Source organism: Plectrocnemia conspersa, unplaced genomic scaffold (genome assembly GCF_051122295.1).
Source record: "Plectrocnemia conspersa isolate PC_06_02 unplaced genomic scaffold, ASM5112229v1 ptg000011l, whole genome shotgun sequence".
NCBI lineage: Eukaryota > Metazoa > Arthropoda > Insecta > Trichoptera > Polycentropodidae > Plectrocnemia > Plectrocnemia conspersa.
Window position 1 is genome coordinate 27,641,826 of NW_028277175.1, and position 20,845 is coordinate 27,662,670.

At 26.9% G+C, this 20,845-nt stretch overlaps 1 protein-coding gene across 1 annotated transcript in view; it reads left to right on the forward strand.

Annotated features, from left to right (window-relative positions):
- The window catches only part of jus (EB domain-containing julius seizure protein), a 64,667-nt gene that overhangs the window by 17,334 nt on the left and 26,488 nt on the right, over window positions 1-20,845 (forward strand). The window contains exon 5 of the mRNA XM_088197004.1: window positions 17,737-17,886. Within this exon, the coding sequence (XP_088053130.1) occupies window positions 17,737-17,886 (150 nt within the window). The remainder of the gene's footprint in view (window positions 1-17,736; window positions 17,887-20,845) is intronic.

Consider the following 20,845-nt stretch of genomic DNA (forward strand, 5'->3'; position numbering starts at 1 on the left):
ACCCCGGCGCCTTTTCCCTCGTAACGTTTTTCCGCCTTTCCCATGGGTGCAATGCACCGCCACCGCCATAAAGTGTCTTTGTCGTTTATTGACCGTGGTACTTTTTTTTATGCGGTGCCGTTTTGTGATGTATATTTTTATAGAGGTAACAAAATACACGCAACGTACTATAATTTTTTTTGTGAAATATTAAAGTACCCGAATTTGTATTTATTCATGAATCTCAATCGTTTTCGGGGCAAAACATCAATGAGGTTGGCGATAAAGAATGATATGTTTTAGAATTAGGGTAACATCCGATCGTAAGGTTTATGAAAGTTGACCCAAAACATCCTTTTTTGATATTATCGTATTATGTAATATCATATCATCCGGCTTAGAACACCTAATATTAAATATGTTTCAAAATCAATATTTGATTTTGTATTTTTTTTAATAAATTAAAAACTTTTAAAACACGCTATATATTTTTAGAAAAATATATTAATAATATTCTATAATGTACGAAACACGATGACCGACATAAATTCTTATTTAATAAATATTTATCCCAAAATATTCTAAAATGCCTAAAATTTAAAAAATAGCTAGGTTTTAAGCGCAAATCGTAAATTAATGAGCCCACAGTGCAAAACAGCCACCAGCACATTTACTACTGTATAATTGGGGCTCGTTATACCGGTAGTGAAGCATTTTTAATTAAATCTGCGATGTGTTAGTTTCAATGTTTTGCTAAAAAAATAATATTGCAGAAAAAAAATACTATATATAATACATATACTGTCAATACCGATATTTAATATTTTTTTAATACATACCGGTATTTATTTACAAATAGTTGAACTAATTTATTTTTCGATTTAAATATTTTCTATGAAACATTAGTATTACAAAATTCATAAATTGAGCTATTAAGACTTTCAATATCGATATTCGAATATTTTTGATTAAAATACTGATTTTTTAGTAATTATATTGTAACTTATTTGTTTTGAAATATTAATTATGTTGATGAAATAATACAATTATAGGGAAAATGAATTAAACTACCAATAGTTTAACTATTTTTATTTTGCGATAACAATATTTTTGTTGAAACATTTATAGTAAAAAATTAATGAGATTATTTATAAAAAAAAATAATATCAGTATTCTAGTATTTTTCAATGGAAAAACCGGTATTTAAGTAGTTATATTTAAACTTTTTTTGTTATATAAAGTACCGGTATTAACTATCAATAGTCTAACCAAATTATTTTTAAATATAAGTGTTTTCAAAATAAATAAGTTAAAGTATAAAGTTTTTTGAAATCGGTATTTCAGTACTTTTGTAAAAAGAACCGTATACAATAGTAATATTTAAATCTATTTATCTTGCAATAAAAAATATTTTTCTAAAATATCAAAATTATAAGGAATTTCATTTTTATAAAAGATTCAACTATCAATAGTTTATCTATTTTTATTTTGCGATAACAATGTTTTCGCTAAAGCATTATTAGTATTAAATTAACGAGTTTAATTATAAAAAAATAATAGCAACATTCTAGTATTTTTTTAGTGGCAATGCTGGTATTTTAGTAGTTATAATTAAACCTATTTTTTTGGTAATATTAATTATTTTGCTAAAACAGCACGACTCAATACTGATAATTGTAACATTTCCAAAAAAATACCGGTACTAGCCATCAATAGGTTAAGCAATTTACTTTTTAATATAAATGTTTTGTTGAACAAGTATTACGAAATAAAGTTTTTTAAAATCGGTATTTAAGTATTTTTGTAAGAGAAAAAACGTTATTTGAATAGTATTATTTCAAACTATTTATTTTGTGATAAAAAATATTTTTCTAAAATTTTTAAATTATAAGAAATTTCAAAACACAAATTTGCGTAATTTCTAAAAAAAATCTAAAATACAACTGCAATAGTTTAAATATATTTTTTTCAATATCAATGTTTTTGCAAAATATAAATATTTAAAACCATAAATATATATGTTTATATATGTTTACTAAAATTGTTAGATGTAAAGATTAGCTATTAAGCTAAATAAATTAATAAAATAAAATAAATAATAAATAATTTCAATATTAGCATTTCAGTATTTTTAATTTAAAAAGTAGTTTTCGACCATCGTGGCGCATTGGGGTAACCTGTTAGGCCACGATGGTCTTAATTTAATCTAAAAAATAAAATAAAAAAATCTTACTAGTTATATTTTAATCTGTTTATTTTGCATTACTAATTATATTGAATAAAATACTTGTATTAACTACTTATTTTCATTGCGATATAATTGTTTGTATTAAAACATAAGTTTTACAAAATAGTTCAAGTACAAAGTCTGTAAAAATCCATATTTAAAAACCAATTTTTTTTAAAAATGTTAAAATTTTACTATTATTATTTCAACTAATTTATTTTGCAATATCAATGGTTTTGTTAAAACATTAGTTTTACAAAATATTTTTTTTAAATATAGTCTTTTAAAAACGGTATTTGAGTACTTTTTCAATAGAACAAATAGTATTACAGTAGTAATATTTTGCACCTTTTTCTTTTGCAATATTAATTATTTTACTGTAACATTACAAATATACAAACTTTCTTTACTGATATTTGCGTATTTTATATCAAGTATTTTTTTTTCTTGAAAATAGTAATATTTCAACCGATTTCTTTTGAAATATTATTTTTCTATGCTATATTTTTTAACACATAAAAATAATTTATAACCCATCGTTAATCTTGTGCGATTAGGTTGTTTTTTTTATATATATGTATGTATATACATTTTTATCCAGAATGTCCTTATATTGTATTCTAAGAACGGAGGATGCAAAATAAATATGCATTAGTAAATTATTTTATATATATATTGCATTTGTACATTTACGATTATTATAGCTAAACGTATATTATTTAAGCAGCAAAATGTATTATTAAATAAAAACTTGCAAAACATGGCATATCCTTAGCAAAAAAGTACATAGTGTATTAGTGTTTAGAATGTACAATTTTTTTAATAAATGAACTTTTTTTACATTTCACTTACTAAAAATATGGATTAGCTCTTTCTAAAAATATTCTATTTAAACCCAAATTTAGACATGAATAAAGAAGCCCTTAACTATTATTAAATTAATATACTAGTATTAAAAGCTCTTGTTTAATATAAAAGCTCTCGTGCAATATAAAAAATCCGTTCTCTAAATAATCGCAGAAATAGAGACATATGTTTTTAACTACTGTTTTCATGCAAATTAAAGTATCATTTTAGAGATTACTGTATTAAATAATCAAGCTCTTTTAGAATAATAATTTATTTATATATTCACAAATTTTTATTTCACTGTTTAAAGATTAATAAACTCATTAAAAAACCAAGCGCGATGTTTATTGTATTTCAAATGAAAACTTGTATATATTTTATGACTTTCTTTCATTTTTAATCGGACAGTAAAATATTGTCACGAACAATGTAAATTTTATGGTTAGATTATGAAAGCCGGTTACTCTATTATAAAATATGAATATGAAAAATATTCGATAATTGGCAGCTATTTTATTCGTCACTTAAATTCAGGAAAAAAACTAGAACTATCAAAGCTTAATATCAGAAATATCGACTCTTAAACTTAGTACTCACTAATCTGATATTTTATTCTTAATATCCTAACATATAGTTTTGTTAATATATTTTTATTTTATTAATTATATATATTTATATATATACAAAAAACAAACGTAAACAAGAATTTGTACGAATTCTTCGAATAAAATTAAACAGACTGAAATATAATATATATATAAAAATAAAAATGCCTTACCTCCTGTTAACGTGCAAAACAAAATTACACACGCAATAAAATATGTAAAATACACAAACCTACTTTTCAGAATACATATATTATTGTTTTTACAATGTTCTTTCCTGGAAAACACGTTAAATCAAAAAACGTAATACACGTGAGGCGAAAAGGTACCCAAGAGCAACTTTTACAGATATTCGCGTTGATGTTCTGAGAACTTTACGGTCTGGAAAGTCGTGTTTTCTGGAGTTGTGAATTTTCCGAAAGCTTTCAGTAATCGAGCGTGAATATTACACGTGAACCGAATCGAGTGTGTCGGTGAAAAAAGCATTAATTGATTTTTTTTTAAGAGATGTACGTGACGAAATTGTATCCTCAAGCGTGTCGTATTTTTTTGGGGAATTGTATAAAAAAATATATTAAAATATTCGTACAATGTAACAAACACAATACGATATGATATACAAAAGAAATACATGGGCTTTGCTATATTGTGTTTTACAGTATGCGTGCTATTAAAAAAATTAATATTTTAAAAATATTTTTAATTTAATTTAATGTACTCTTATAATATTTTTTACCAATACCATATAACTTAGAATTTGGTTTTTAAAATAATTAAATTAAAACGTGTTATTTTATATTTGCAAATAATCAAGATATATATTTTTTTAGTCAGTTGTGACTTATATTAAATATTTTGCATTTTAGATTATAGTGTATAAAAAATAATAACACTTCATTGAAAATATATATTTTCTTTAATAAGAGTTTAATATATTATATTGTTTTAAATTCATTTTTGCATATAAATAGATTCTTATATATAAATTATTTTGTAAAAAAGCAAATTAGCAATATATTTATTTTCATGAGATATCCCGAAAATAAAATATTTCAAACGCCGCATTGAAATACATATGAAAAGAAACGTATTGAATTGAGGCTTACTATGGTTTTTGTATGTATTCTATAGAATATTCTATAGAAGCTTCATAAGATATACGCTTTTTAAATGACTTAAATTTTAACCAGAATTCAAAGGTCTGAAAAACAGATATTTATTTTTAAATTGATAAATAATTATTTACGAAAAATAATACAATATGTAATTATAGTCTGTATTTTACAAAATACCTAATCATTACTAACTTGAAAATATTGAAATTTTGGGATTTTTATATACAATTATTTTTACCCTTATTTAATATTATATAATATAATAGTTTTTTAGTTCAGAAATTAAAAATGATACAAGATATGAAAGGTACAAAAAACTTTTTTTAACACCAGCAGCAATCTGTCTTTTATAGTCCTCCCCCAAAAAAATGCGTGATTGCAAAAAAGATTGTGTTCTCTTGTGATATTTTTATAATTAGTGTTCTCTTGTGATATTTTTATAATCTAGTCACTTTAAATATTCATATTTTTTATTTGTTTTAAGCAATTTTTTGATACCTAATTAAAATTTAATAAAATAATATCACATTTTTTAATGTAATATTTGACTAGATCAGAAATTAATACATTTTTATATATTTAAAATTATTTATTTTTATAATTTTAGTACAAAATTAGAGAAATTTCGACTCTATTAGACAATTGTTTTTGTACATCTATTAAAATATTTCAACAAATCTGTATTTAATAATAATACTATATTTAAAAGTCTTATCTCCTGAGTTATATATAGATATAGATTGTTTTCGACCATCGTGGCGCATTGGGGTAACCTGTTAGGCCACGATGGTCTTAATTTAATCTAAAAAATAAAAGAAAAACATATTTCAAATTAAAAAAGTCAAGAAATTTAGCAATTTTGATACATATTTATTATCGCCTTTACCTGAGAAAATATTTTAGTGTATTATAATTTAAAAAGGTACGAAATTGAAAAGTTTTCTATCATATTATTTTTTTATATACTTTAAGTAACGTATTTTTATCTTCAAATTAAAAAAAGTTAAGATAATACGCGGTTTTAATACATAATTAATTTCGCCTTTATCTGAAAAAATATTTTAGCAGAACAGAATTTTTAGAAGGATTAATCGATTTTATTTTCCGAATTATTTTTTATATATTTCAAGCTATTTAATGTTATACTTCAAGTATTAATAAGCAATTATTGTCATATTTATCTAATAATTTAGTGGTTTACAAATCAAAAAACAGGTGTACAATCTTATTTTCGAAATAATATATTTTAATAATTTAAATTAAAACAAATTATATCGTATCGTATTGTGTTTGTTACATTGTATGAATATCGTATATCGTATCTATACAGTCGACCCCTTATAGCGTAGAGATTGGAACTTCATTAAAGGAATACTACGTTATAGGGGGGACTAGGCACCCATACATAATTTGAGGATATGTTCTTTTAAATTTTGTGAATTTAACGAAATCAGCAAATCAAACTTTTTTCTTATTTTTATGTAAAAAATGACCTTGTTTTTATTTTGTAAACAATTTTGTCCTTGATTTTTTTGAGTTCCTGGGTAGTCAAGCGCACCATTTTTTTAAATTATATTTGAAACTCTCTGAAAAGTTTATGCATAATGTATTCAAATATATCATAATTTTTTTCATAGCTATACAAAAATAAAAATTTTCTTACTGCATTGTGATGAATATCCCTGGAATGTTATTGCGTGGCGGCGTTTCGCCCGTCACAGAATATGTCTAGCGAACTCAAAGGACAAACAGTAACAAATACTACGCTATACGGGGGAATGCTATAGGAGGGTTTACTGTATAGCAATCTCATTAAACAATTATTTTTACTTTAATTTAATAAATTAGAATTTAAAAAAGATACGACATTAGAAAGTTTTATCTCCCGAATATTTTTACATATTTTTTAGTCAAATAAATAAGATAACTATGTTTTTTTAATATAAATGTTTTTATATTTTGTAGTCTTAATGTCGTATAAAGAGACAGAGATTTCTAGGAAGTTTTGCTTAAAGCTTAGTGGTAAAATATCTTAGCTCAAAGTACAAAGTATAATAAAACTTTAGTGGCAAAACCCATTTATCTTTTGCATACTTGCAGATGTCTCGTATTAAATATACCCAATCTAGATATATATATTTTATCGACAAATTTTACCACAGATTACCCGCTTGAAAATTACAGCATTAAATACCCAAATTAATACAAGTTGTGTAATAAACGTTAAACTTTGATTCACGAATATTGCTGTTTTGAAATTAGCCGAAAATTCGATATAAGTTTCGCGTTTAGCTATTGGTGTGAATGTAATAAATATTATCATCGTATATTTATACATTATATACATATAAATAAATATTTAATAATATAATGAAATATTATATCGAATTGAAATATTAACATTTTTAGAAGCTTGACTTACGGTAAATTTACTTTATTAATCAGGTTCATAGACCTTGTGTACAATATTTATCAAGCTGTACTATTAATAATCTCTCGAAATCAATTTTCTTTCGTCGGCCGTTTAATAAATTGAAAGATTAACGTCAATCAAGCGAAAGTTTCGTTTTTCGGAAGCTTCCGAAGTAATCGAGGCGTCGACGGCAGGAAAGTCGATTAATTTAATTAATTAATTGTACGAAAAAGTCGAAAAGTGGTGTGGAGTTTAATTAAGTTGCGAAACTGATATATTAAATTACTTTAAATTTCAATTGCTTTATAAAACATTTTTTTTTATAATAAATTTTGATTTTACGCTTTAAAATATATTTTAGGTATATATTATATATTAAAAATTAATTAATTTATTAGTAATTGTATTGTAGTACTTTAGTGTGTAATATCAACCGTAATAAAACTGGTTTTATATACGAAGAACGGTTTACGAGTGAACTAACACTATTAAAAGCATCAAAACTAATCTTGGGAAACGATCCATATATCATGTTACTTTGTAGCAATTGTGTACATATCATTCTATATTTATTTACTACGTACATATTTTATAATTATTTACAGGACGAACTTCAACAACAAAAAAAGTGTAATTAATATAATATTTATAGTTTACAAAGTAAAAAATTGTACCATTAATCATTTACTGGACATTTAAGTTCCTTTTGTATTACATTTTTTATTTAAAGCTTAACGATTTTTTAACATTTTCAAGGTTAATACATATATATAATCTGGAATATGAATCGCCAAAATTTATTATACTATTAGTAGTAGCTATTTTTATGATTAATCGAGCAACCAACTATGAAATATTAAATATTAGTTTGGCACCCCTGCACTTAATAGTAAATATGTATTAGAAGAAATGTTACATATTATTTTATGTATGTCTATTAAACACTTCATTGTCTAGTCATAATAAATAATATATATTTATGAGACTTCTTCAGTTTCTTTTACTGAATAATAATGATGCGTTTATTTATATATAATATATACAACAATATAACTTTTACATCTTTCATTAAAAGTATTAAATAGAAAATATATTGGTTAGCCACTTTTGCTCCTGGGTAGTGAAGATAACATAAACGTACATTACAAATACATGTATTATTAACTAACCTCTTGAATATTACATTGTATAGACCCATTAACCACTAGAGTGACTAAGACACAATAAGTATCAAATGTAAAGAGCTTTCCAGTGCTTTCTAGAGCTTCGTTTGTGTGATGTCAGTGTCTTTGTGTTTAAGTATGAATTAAAGCTCATACTGAAACACAAATATATTTTCTAGTTAATTATATATTTATTTATGTTGTTAAATATACAATAAAAGCTTTTAAGTTAAGCGTTTTATTAATTCTTTTTAATCAAAATATCTCAAATTATTTTGTAGATATTTTTTCAGTCTTCTTTCATCACGGTTTAAATAATTTGATGAAAAAATGTATCTTTGTTTCAGAAACCAATTCGTTAACCTAAAAAAACCAATGAGCATCTGTTCCAAATAATATTTAATAATGACTAAAATATACAATTCAATCAGATAAGTCGCGACTGTCTCAAAAATATTTTTTTATTCCTTTAGTGTTGCTGTCAATTATTAATAAAAGCTAAGCATTAGATCAAAAATTAACCGTTGAATCTGATTAATGCTTAATATATATAAAACTGACTTCACTGCTATAGGTTGTGTGGCACATACCCCTAAGATAAATGCTGCTATTTTTACTCAAGTAAGCTACCAGCTTAGCGTAAGACTGAAATTGTCCGTAATAAATTTTATTCGCGTTACGCTAACGCACGTGACGATCGGAGTTTCACTTACAAATATGTATTGCGTCGTTTTCACCCGAAATCGACGCATAGTGACAAACACTTAAATGATCAAAAAAGTATATAATCGCAAACATAGCATTCACATAATTCTTTCATATAGAACAGTGTTTCTCAACATTTTTACATCTGTGGGTTACAAAATGTTACACATTTTGCAGACCGCTAACTTAGATAAAAAAATATTTATATATTATGATCCGATTTTTTCAGACATGACAATGAGACAAATTTCTTCCTATGACAAAAAATAATAAAAATATAATGCAGGTTTTAAAGATTTTATTAGCATATTTAGCTTGAGCTTTTTAAAATATTTTTAATATATTTAGAATATATGGATATTAGGGTAAAAATATTTGTGGACCACCAGTTGAGAAACTCTGATCTAGAATATTTATAAGTTAGAACTTTTCTGCTACTTTTTACTTGGGAAACACGAGCGTTCTTTTAAACTCGTACTAAGCAAAGCTACGTCAATTATCAACTGAAACTTATAAGACCGATAATACGGCCGCTTCCCACTTCACGTCAAGTACAAATCGGTAGCAAAGCTTCTAGACAATTCAGAGGCGGGGCCATGTTTATATATATTTATTTATATATTCTTATTTAATATTTAAAATATGACTTTTGGAACCTTACAGGTTATACCCAATGCATCATATTGATATTAAATAAAAGTAACGTATTTATTTTAAAAAATTAAAAAAAAATCGAAATAAATACATAGTTGACACTGAACAGATCATTCTCTAAACAAAAGTAGAACGATCAAATTATCTAGTAACAAATTTAATAAAATAAAATATTTTTCTTGTAACATTATAATATATATTAGCCGATGGTTCACATATTCCCTAATCCCTCTTTGTACCCCCTTGGGGCTCTGGACCCATTATAACCAGTCGTTTGGGTGAGGTTGATTTAGGCAATTATTAATGTACATATAAATGTAGGTTTTAGCGTGTTGAAGGCTAGAAGTACCTTAGATTTGATAATTACCTTTAGCCAAGAAGAATAATTAATAAGGTCTCTCTAATATTAATTTCAGGTCTTAAGATGAAGTTTGTCAACTAGCAAGACGCTTAGTGAATCTGTCTGGCTTATTTTTTTATTACTCAATAAATGAATATGTATCATGTGTCAGTGTCGGGCGTCAATGTTGAATGCAAAATTGAATCGTGGTGGTGTAGGTCTAGTCCAAGATATTATACTCAAGTAAATATGGAACGTGTTTGCTATTCTCGCCTTCTAAAAAACGTTTATTTCTTTTATTTAATGGCTTCACAGTTTCTTTTAAGCAAAATATTAAAAATAATATTCATTGACTTTATTAACCACTTAAACGCCAGCGACTCACCAATGTGACATTTGATGATTATTTTTTTATACAAATTATTTTTTTAACAAGTTTACGAATTATTTAAAAAAATATTTTTTAATAATTAATAAATGTTATTTCACTAGAAGATAAATAACAGGTGACTCGCTATAAGCCGCTGGCGTTTAAATGGTTAATCATTCTTCAATTTTTGTGTCATGGCATGCAATTCATTAAATGCGTTTTTGAACGAGGACAATTATATTATTTCGGCGTTACAAATGGTCTTAAAAATATTTTACACAAGTATTTTTGAGTGGTTAAGTTTAGGAAAATTTATGGTGGTTTATACTTCTGGGTGTTCTTATATATAAAAATATTTTTAATCGAATAGGAAACGCAGTTTTGAATCTAAAATATATTTTTTTAAATCACTTTAAAAGGGATTTAAGATGAATTTTGGAAATAAAATATTATGTCACATATACTATTTTATCCTTTTTCATACCAGGTGTGATATAAAATAGCTACATTGAGATTATACGATTTTTGTTTTAAATTAAGCTATCTTTCTTATGCTGCTATCACTAGCAGTCGTTTCAAAAGCATAGTTTATTTTTTTAATCTAGATTATATACACTTGACGTTTTATTCGTTCCGTTAGTTTTAAAAGTAAGACAAAGCAGTTTTTGAAACTGTATGTAAATTTAGTTAAAAGCAGTAATAATGATATGACTATAAAAAGTGCTTTTGAATTATTTTCTGCTTGATGGGTATTGTCCAAGGTCCTATACTGCAACGGAAATCTTGTGGATCCGGTGATTTATTGTATCCGTGACTGTTTCGCAATAAAGACATATTCTCTAGAGAATATTTACAGTAAAAACACTTACTTTTTTCTGGTCGTAACGAGGGCTTTTGTGTGTGATCCCAATCCTTTGCGCTATTATCTTGTTTCATTGTTGATTGATGATTATTTTGGTCACAGTAAATTAACATGCGTTTTGAGAATAAAATCCTTGCAAACCTAGGCATATGTGTGTGGTCGCCACATGATAATTATCTACTTGTACGTATTAATAAATATTTTAGCAATCTATGCGTTCGTATATATTTTATTTAATAACTATAAAATAATAAGCATGCATAAATATTTCCCTAAATTGTTGTATTTAATATCAGTAAAAAGATTATGTATATTTTTATATGTCCAAATTTCTTAATTACTCTCAAAAATTTGGATCGATTTCTCATTTCTCGAGAAATGTAAAAGATCGAAAAATGATAAACACTATACCATAATTACCCACTGTAGGAATCCAATCGTTTTTTATTATTTTGAATAGTTTCTCTCTTACAAAAATATTATAAAATATTTTATTACCTTACCATCGATTGCTTTATATTTACTTTATTTTATTCGGATGATACATAGGCATGGACCATTAAACACTTGCCTAAATCACAAAGAACTTTTCAGTGCTTTAAAATATATGCTAAGTAATACATTTTATTTGCTTGTTTACACAACAACTTTTTTTAAAACTCTCCAGTCTTTTAGAAAAGCAATGTTAACCACTTGAGTGACTCACAATGGCCAATTCGACGCTAGTGTGGAACCCCATTGGGCGCCTTTCAGGCGCCATCTGTCGTCTGTATAAACTTCCCCATCGAAGGAAATGTATTAAACAAATCAATATTACAATAAAAGCAAGCAAGTTTATATAAATGGATAGAAAATGCGCAAATGATTATAAAATGACTCATTCTAAGTCACGAAATAATAGGTCCATTTGCCATTTAATTTTGATGGGATGTTATAGAAATGTTGCGAAAGAAATATTTTTTTTTTAAATAATAGAAAGCTCAAAAAATTACAATATAATATGTGAATTGACAAGTAATATATTTTCTTATATTTTACTGAAAAATTGTGGAATATAAAATATATTATATAAATATTGATCATATCCTTACAGAATATATTATCAATTTTACTTATGAATCCATTAAATTATTTCGCTTTAGATATAAATTTGTTAGCATGCTGCAAACAATAGTTCATTTCAGATATCAATCAAACTCAACTAAGCCAACATCATAACATTTCATTCAATACACCTTATTATGTATCTAACAATATCCATTGTCAAAAGTAAACCTTCTCTGTGATGTGCAAAATTTACAAAACAAGCAGACCGAAATTAATTCCTGGCTTTCCAAGCAATTTGTCGAAGTCGTCGGAGACAGGGGAGAATTAGGTGACGTAATTGAAAATCGCACTCGAGCATATTGCAGGTATAAAAGTGGGGTAAATTGGATAGGTAATGCTCTTGAATGGAATACGCTTTTAAGCCTAAACGATCATTGGCTGAGTGAAGCGTACCAGTATTGACCCATTTGCATTAAGTGCGATGATCAATATGTAATGCTTTTCAGCATTAAAATATCCTGCATGTGTGGAGAAATTTCAGCGATCAACTAATGGATTTTGCAGATGGCTTTTAGATATTTCACGCATGAAATATGATGATTTAAAAATACATTTATATAGAATATGTGAAAATTCAGAATATAATTTTACGCCTTTATTTTCTACATACACTATATATTTATATAATAGTTATAATATTAAAATTAAAAAAACTATTTTTAAAATACGTGTTTTAAGCGTAATAAATAAAAATAATAACTTTAATATTGATATAGTTCCTAAATAATTTTTAAAAAATTTAATCAAAAAATAAACTTTTTTAAGGAATATTTTTCAATTAGTTTTTTTTAATAATTATTTTTTAAACTAAGTTTTAATCGTTAAAAGTTATATAATAAAAGCGCATAATGTCAATTTAGTATATACATATATACAATAATTAGTCACTTTATCATATGATAGCATATTTTTTTTCATGTTTATGAAACAGTAAACCAATAATTTATTCATTATAAATGTGGCGATAATTAAATTGTACTAATTGCGACATAAAAACTTATAACAAGCGCTAAAAAAAATTTTGTGATTAACATAATAGCGATATGACGCTAAAATATCCTTTCCGGCAAAGATAATTATTTTTGTGGAGGGCCTATTTATTAACTATAGTAACCTATTGTTACAATAGCCAAAACTAGGTGTCACTTTGGTAATACTGAACTAACGGCGGCGTAGGGCAAAACATTCTTTGGTGGACTTCGACGGTAAGACGACAACCGGCGGTGCTTCGTACGCCGATCTCTCGTAACATTAACGTCAATAACTTTCCGAAAGTTTTGTTGAACTAACAGCATTTCGTCCCGTCTTAATTTCTTGTCTTTCACCAAAACGTAATAAATCAAATTATTATCATTATTTTTGACTAACCAAACAAGTGTATTCGTCACGCTGACGTACGTGATTGTATGTCATAAACAAATTAATGTATGAAATATTACAAAAGTGACTCAAAACAATGACATAGATAATCAAAAGTCCGTGAAGTATTTGATATTATTCTTCATACGTATGCTTCAAAGTATATCGAACAATATTGATCGATCAACCGCATGGTTTTCGTGTATTGAGATCAGTAGCAAAGAATCTGCACTATTTTTATCTTTTAAATCTTGATACAGGCAATCTTGTAGATGTCATATAGAAGAGGCTTTTAACCCTCTGAGTAGCGAGCTAATGTATAAGCATTTGTTAATTTGTTAGTATAAATATAGGAGTGAGTTAATTTTACGTATATTTCCATAATTAATATTGTTGGTATTTATTTATTATTATTTATTATTGCATTTATAGTAAATAATAATAAAAAGTTCAGTGATTCAATTAGTTTTATTGCTTTGATTTATTTAACTACGTTTTAATATTAGTATGTTTTAATAATTTATTTTACATATTTATTATAAATATATTAATCGGCTTCTGTGGATTTTTTTATATCAATACAGAGGCTCTCAATATATTTCATAAAATTAATATAAAATATTTTTGGTATTATTTTGTATAGAAATCATTAACAGAAATTTAAATTAAGAAAATATTATATAAAAATAATGTTTTTTATTTAGTAATATATGTAAATATATTTAAATTATATTATATGTAAATATAAACTATCTGGGGTAGCTCAAAACAGTGAAATATCAACCACCGTACATGTACGGCGATACTCCTCAAAGAGTTTGGCATGCCTGAATTCTCAAAAATAGATAGATTTGGGTTTTTCCATAAAATTATTATTAATTAATTATACTTTTAAAATTAACGATTGTTTAATATGGGCAACACAAGGTTTTAATCTCGATCCATTAATGTTTATTTTTTCTTAAATAAAAAAAAAAAAATTCTTACTTTTCGCTGATGATCTTAAAGTATTGCTTAAAATAGATTTTATTAATGATTGCTAATTAATTCAATTTAATGCATGGGAAATCACTTATAGCCTAAAAAATATATTAATATTTTGTAGAAAAAAGACCACTTTAATTTGACCATAAAATGGATAAAAACCAGGCGCGTACGGTGCGATACTTTCCCTTTCGCTCACTCGCGTGTTAAATGATGGGAGTGAGTGTGAGATAAGAGCGTTTCTCACGCCTTTATCTCTCACTCAAGTAACTCACCGTATGCGCCTGATATTAACATTTTGATTCGCACAGAAGTGGTAATTCTGTTTGGATTTAAAAAATAAAGATGTTGCGATTTATTATGCGATACGCGTTCAATTGAGGACCTCAAGGGCATTGTGTGCCTTTTATTATCAACTAATGCATAGTATTTTCAAGCATGCTTCTCTGGTCTGATTGCCAAGTAATGTAACTTTGAATAAAAAATGTACAAAAAGGTTTTTCAGATACATGAGGCAAAATAAATATTATCAATTTTTATTTAATACAAACTTCCTACAGAGTATACTGAAATATGATTTTCTTGGTTCACACTTGGAAAAGCACTTTTTTAAGCTACTGGTATGATTCTGGAATAACTTCGTTTTTGTGTGCCACCTAATTCCCGATTGTTTTTTGAAGTACCATATGAATAAACAGGAGTAATGGACAACTTTTTAATATACACAGCTATCCTACTTCTTAACCATTTGTCGGATAGTATTGCTTTGTTCTGATACAGGAAGTTGTCTAGCCATTATTGTATTGTATTTTGTTAATATTATATTTTTTTCTGTACAATGTGCATTAGCGTAAAACTATAATGCGTTGCATATGTCTTAAAAAAACATTTAATGTTAAAAAGGAAATAATTTTTTTTGTGATTTTAAATCAAATTATTAGCTGAATTTTTCAGTGAAAATTAATAAAAATATGTAGAAATGTATTTTTTATTATTGTTCATTTAACATATTTAAAACAGCTTAAAATAGTTTAAATACTGAAAATATATTGGACCGAATTAAAAATATAATTTAAATCGCTAAAGTTGAGTGTCCGGTACTTACACACTCTAGCTAGCTGCGGTACCTCACGATAGTGAGAGAGCGTCAACTAGTCAAAACATTTACTGCAATTAGATTATAAATTAACGGACAATTTTAGGTGAAAATACATAAACTAGATAAATAATATAGGGACAAGTATTATACTTGAATATTAGTAATCAAGATATAACCAAATAATAAAAAATAAATAAAGAAAAACCAGCAATTGACATATAAATAATTTTTAATTCGCTTCTGAATCGTCATTCTTAATGTTTTCTTTCTATAATATTTAATACACACAATGGCTGTAAATGTTAACATTGTCACTGTGTATTTAAATGTTTACTTTTATACACAGTATTTTAAAGACATTAATTTTATTCTGACAACAGTAATAGCCTACAGCCAGCTTATTATGAAAGAATAATCACAGGCCGTAAAAGAGTACCTTACATCCGATATTATCTCTCTTGCTTTTATATAGTAAATATATACGAAAGAAGAAGCCCGATGTATATTTATTTTAAACATGGTTAGTGCCGGTTCCTTATTATATTATTTCGTCATTAGGTACAGTAGTGAAAAAAGGATGAGCAAATGCCCTCCTTAAAAAACGCTATATTCTACATAAACCTACTTTTATTAAAACTACAAGAAGTTTGATATAAACAATTTCTTAGTACTTTAAATAGTAAAATTTAAATTAACCTATATTTTTTCTATAATGTCATTATTTTTATCATACAATTTTAATTCGAAACACTTTAAAGACTTAGCGGCATGGAAGTCATTTGCAATAATTCAATTTTTATGGCCCACCCAGTGACAGATAATAACTCAAACAAAATGCCTCCATTGTGATACAACACACATAGTATCCAGGGAACCATCTCGATTACACGATTTTTAATGCCTTGTTTTAACCCTTAAATGGACACATTTCCCTCAAGAGAATACATTTACGAAATATAAAAGCATTTTTTAGCACATGCGTGTCCATTTGCAAATTAGTATATAAAGTACTCTTTTTTCTAATGCAATACCACTTGCATTACCCAGTCGAGGTTATTGACCTGACTAATCGATTTAAATACCAGGTTAACTTTAACACGCTCGTTAAACTGAATCACACTGTGAGTCCATATAAAATGTACGTAATATATAAATAATACATTAATAATAGCAAAAAATATTATTCTATATATGTCTATTTTTTTTAATAAATTAAACTAACCCTTTCCACGCTAAGCACATAATAAGATCAACTGCGCGAAGCACATCATATTATGGACTCGTAAAACCACGTGTTGTTTAATATAATTAGAAAGGTACAGTTGTATACAGTAAGCCCTCCTATAGCGTATATGACAGTCCCCCATATAACGTAGTTTTGCTATTGTTTGTCCCTTGACTTCACTAGACATATTCTGTGATAGGCGAAACGCCGCCGAATTGTAACATTCCATACATATATATCCCAATACAGTAAGAAAATAACCTAACCTCAAATTTTGTACGGGTGCCTAGTCCCTTATAACGTAGTATTCTTATAACAAAGTCCCAATCTCTACGCTATAAGTTTTAAAAATCAGTTTAATATTATTATTATTTTAGGTATAGTTTATTTCAGTCATTTAAATTTTGCGTGAGAATAGTTACGAATTTATAAATAACTATAATAATTTAGTACCTGACAATTATTTTAAATATCTTCGCAAAGCTTAACAGCCATATTAGCTTAAAATGGTGGTTATAAAAACATTTTAAATCAATCATAATCTGTTTATGTTGATGTTATATTTTATATGTATGTTTTGATTATTTTTTTTTACTGTTTAAACAATTATTAAAATAATAATAATAATAAATGTTTCAAGAAAATATGTTGGTTAATAGAACAGTGATTTTATATTGCAGGTCCGAAACGTGGAGTGAAAAAGTTTGGCGATCGCTGCGACATCTCGTCACAATGCGGATTCGACGGATCCGTGTGCGATCCCAACAAGAGAACATGTCAGTGTACATCAGATTTGCCTGTGACCAATCATCTGGACAAATGTGGAAAAGGTTTGTAGCCCCTGCCATTTTTCATTATAAATACTATTTTAAAAGACACCGGTTAATGTACATTACATTCTATTAAATTGAAATACGGAAATTTCGCTTCCATATTTTTCCAACTTTCTTAGTTTTATAGCTAGTAAAATATTTCATTTTACCATGTATTTCGCATTTATATTTACTCTATAAAATCCTCACTATGTATTTAAATTTATTGACAATAATATTATATGTATCATACATTATTTATAAAAAAAATAATAACAGTACAATACATAGTTTATTTTTACTGATATCAAGTCAATAATTAGACACAAAATGACATATCAATGGCAGTGTAAATTTGCTAACTCCACTTTTGGGTAAAAATTTCTTAACAATGTCATCTTGTACCTTTAATCAAAATTCACATGCTCAAAAATTTTCATTCAACACTACAAACTTGAGATATTGTTTAATTTTCCGATTTTCAAGTTGTCTATTTAATATTTTGTTTTTCATGTAAAGTTGTCAAATATAGAGTTATTGTATTAATTATTTTTATATCAATATTTTTGGAGCTGAAATCAATTTAAGTTTCAAATATTTCTTATAGGAAAATTTGCTTTGAAATAGAGCATATTTCTGAAACGAGTTATGCTCGTAATCCAAGGTTTCACTGCATATTTGTATTTTCATAATTAATTCAAATTTTACTTAAAACTTTTCGTCAATTAATTAATATACTGAAACGAGTAAATAATAAAAGTATAATACATCAAACAAAAAACCACGAGAACCATTCGTAATTATGGAAGTCTCTTGAGAGTCAAAAGCTAACGTCAAACCAACCGAATATAAATATAATTTATTCACAACGAAATTCTTCGGCTTTCCGCCGTAAAATTCTCAAATTTTTCTTTCTCAAAATGTAATCCCACTATAAAAATGAGCAAAGCCATATTGAAACATTTTTTATTGCACATTCTTCATTGCAAATCACCCGCGAGCTTTTGTTACTGATCGAAATTTTATTGTGGCTGTAAAACCATTTACTATTACGTCTCACTATATGCGAGAAATATTAGATTCCAGGTATTTTGTTAGCATAAAATAGAGATATAATAAAAATGAAACCCCTTTATATTAACAAGAAAATGTATGCATCAAACATTAAATGTGTAAATTCATACAAATTCATTGTAGGGAATCTTACATAATAGCCAAGTAAAAGCTTTGATTGAACAAATGTGCTATACAAAAACACTTGAGAGATGTCGTATAAAACAGGTCTGGCCAACAATCGATCGCTGGCTATAACCCGGTTGAACGTGACACAATGTATCGACATATTCACAGTCGATTGTGACTTTGCAGTAAAATAGACGCCGCAAAAATTATACATATATTATAAATTACAATAAATCAGGCGATGAATTAAAAGTAGGAGTTTTTTGCTGGCGTATCGAGTTGTATTATTGTCGGCAGAGCAGCTGATGTTTTTCGTGATGCTCTCTGATCGATCCGCTGATGTATCTCGCGCCGATTTGAGCTGCTGTTACTCAGTAGAGTCTCTTCTCTGTGTTACAAAGTGTCATACATACATATATATATTATAATACTGGATATTTGTGAGCCAATTGCATCGTTTAAGGCATGAACACACAGCGATCGATAACCAAATGGTAAAATAACAATAATATTATGTGAAGAGTATGAAGGTCTACCGCACATCCTTTCACAACCGTGTAATTTTCATGCGGAATAGAAATTAGCCTATTTTTTCGTCATTGTTAAATAGAAATGTTTCTGATTGATATGTGGCATTTCTGTTGCAATACTTTTGAACGTCATTTCAATATGTAACATGTTCAATTTTAATCTAAACTTCTGAAAAATGAACTGCAAGAGTTATTTTCAATAGAGAAATTTAAGACTTCTTTACAAGCGAGCTATCATTTTTTTTCTAAGAGCGAATTTTTTTAAGAAGCCCTAATTTGAGTCATTTAATTGTCAAGAACCAGACGTAAATTATGACAGCGACACTTTCAAAAGCCATAATCAAAACTCTTGGCAGTTATATAACCACTAAGCACCAATCATAGTTTATCTTCTAAGAAATGTTTGGCGTCATCAAAAATTGACCACAATGGTTTCGTATATAAACGTTATCATCAAGCACTATCTATACATATAAATAAAATAATACTAAAAATATAACATATTTAAAGTAAGGTTAAATAATTTTCTCATATCTCTCCTAGTAATTCGTTATCAACTTATTTTTTCATTACTATGCAGTAAAAAATTACAAAAACGCTTACACCGAACAATTTAATTTTAATTTTAAAACTCCAAGTCACATGTGCGCAAACTGATGCTAAAAGGTCGCATTTCTTAACCCAAGATAAACATTTGGTTTTTACCCACTGAAAAATAATAATATACAAAAGCCGCATCACATTTTTATACACCGCAATGCCGAAAACGCGCTATTGTGTTGCTCGCACTATACACGAAATATAACTACGACACACATTTGTGTACATAATTCAGTATAGTATATTCACACTAAGCCCTATCGCAGACAAAGTACATTCGGCATTAGCATTTATCTCCCCTGAGAAATGACCGCCGCGAATTAAACCGTTTTTCCACTGGCAAATAATGTAAATTTGCACCTGAACCATTTTTCTAGAAAAAAAAAACAATTTTGACCTGTGTATATATTTATATATTGTACATACACACAAGAACGAAATATCACAGTCTGTCACGTTTTAGACTAGTGGCGGATTTGAGCTTCATATAATTAAAAATTATATTACACATAATAATTTATAATTAACCCTTTCTGTGCCTTAAGCGTGTTAACGCGCTCTATATGTCGGGGCGCAAGAGGCTAGCCATACAAAATGAACGCGTTTACGCACTTCACTTTGCACTTATTGTGCACTTTGCACAAGTGTTTTGTGTGACGTAAAAT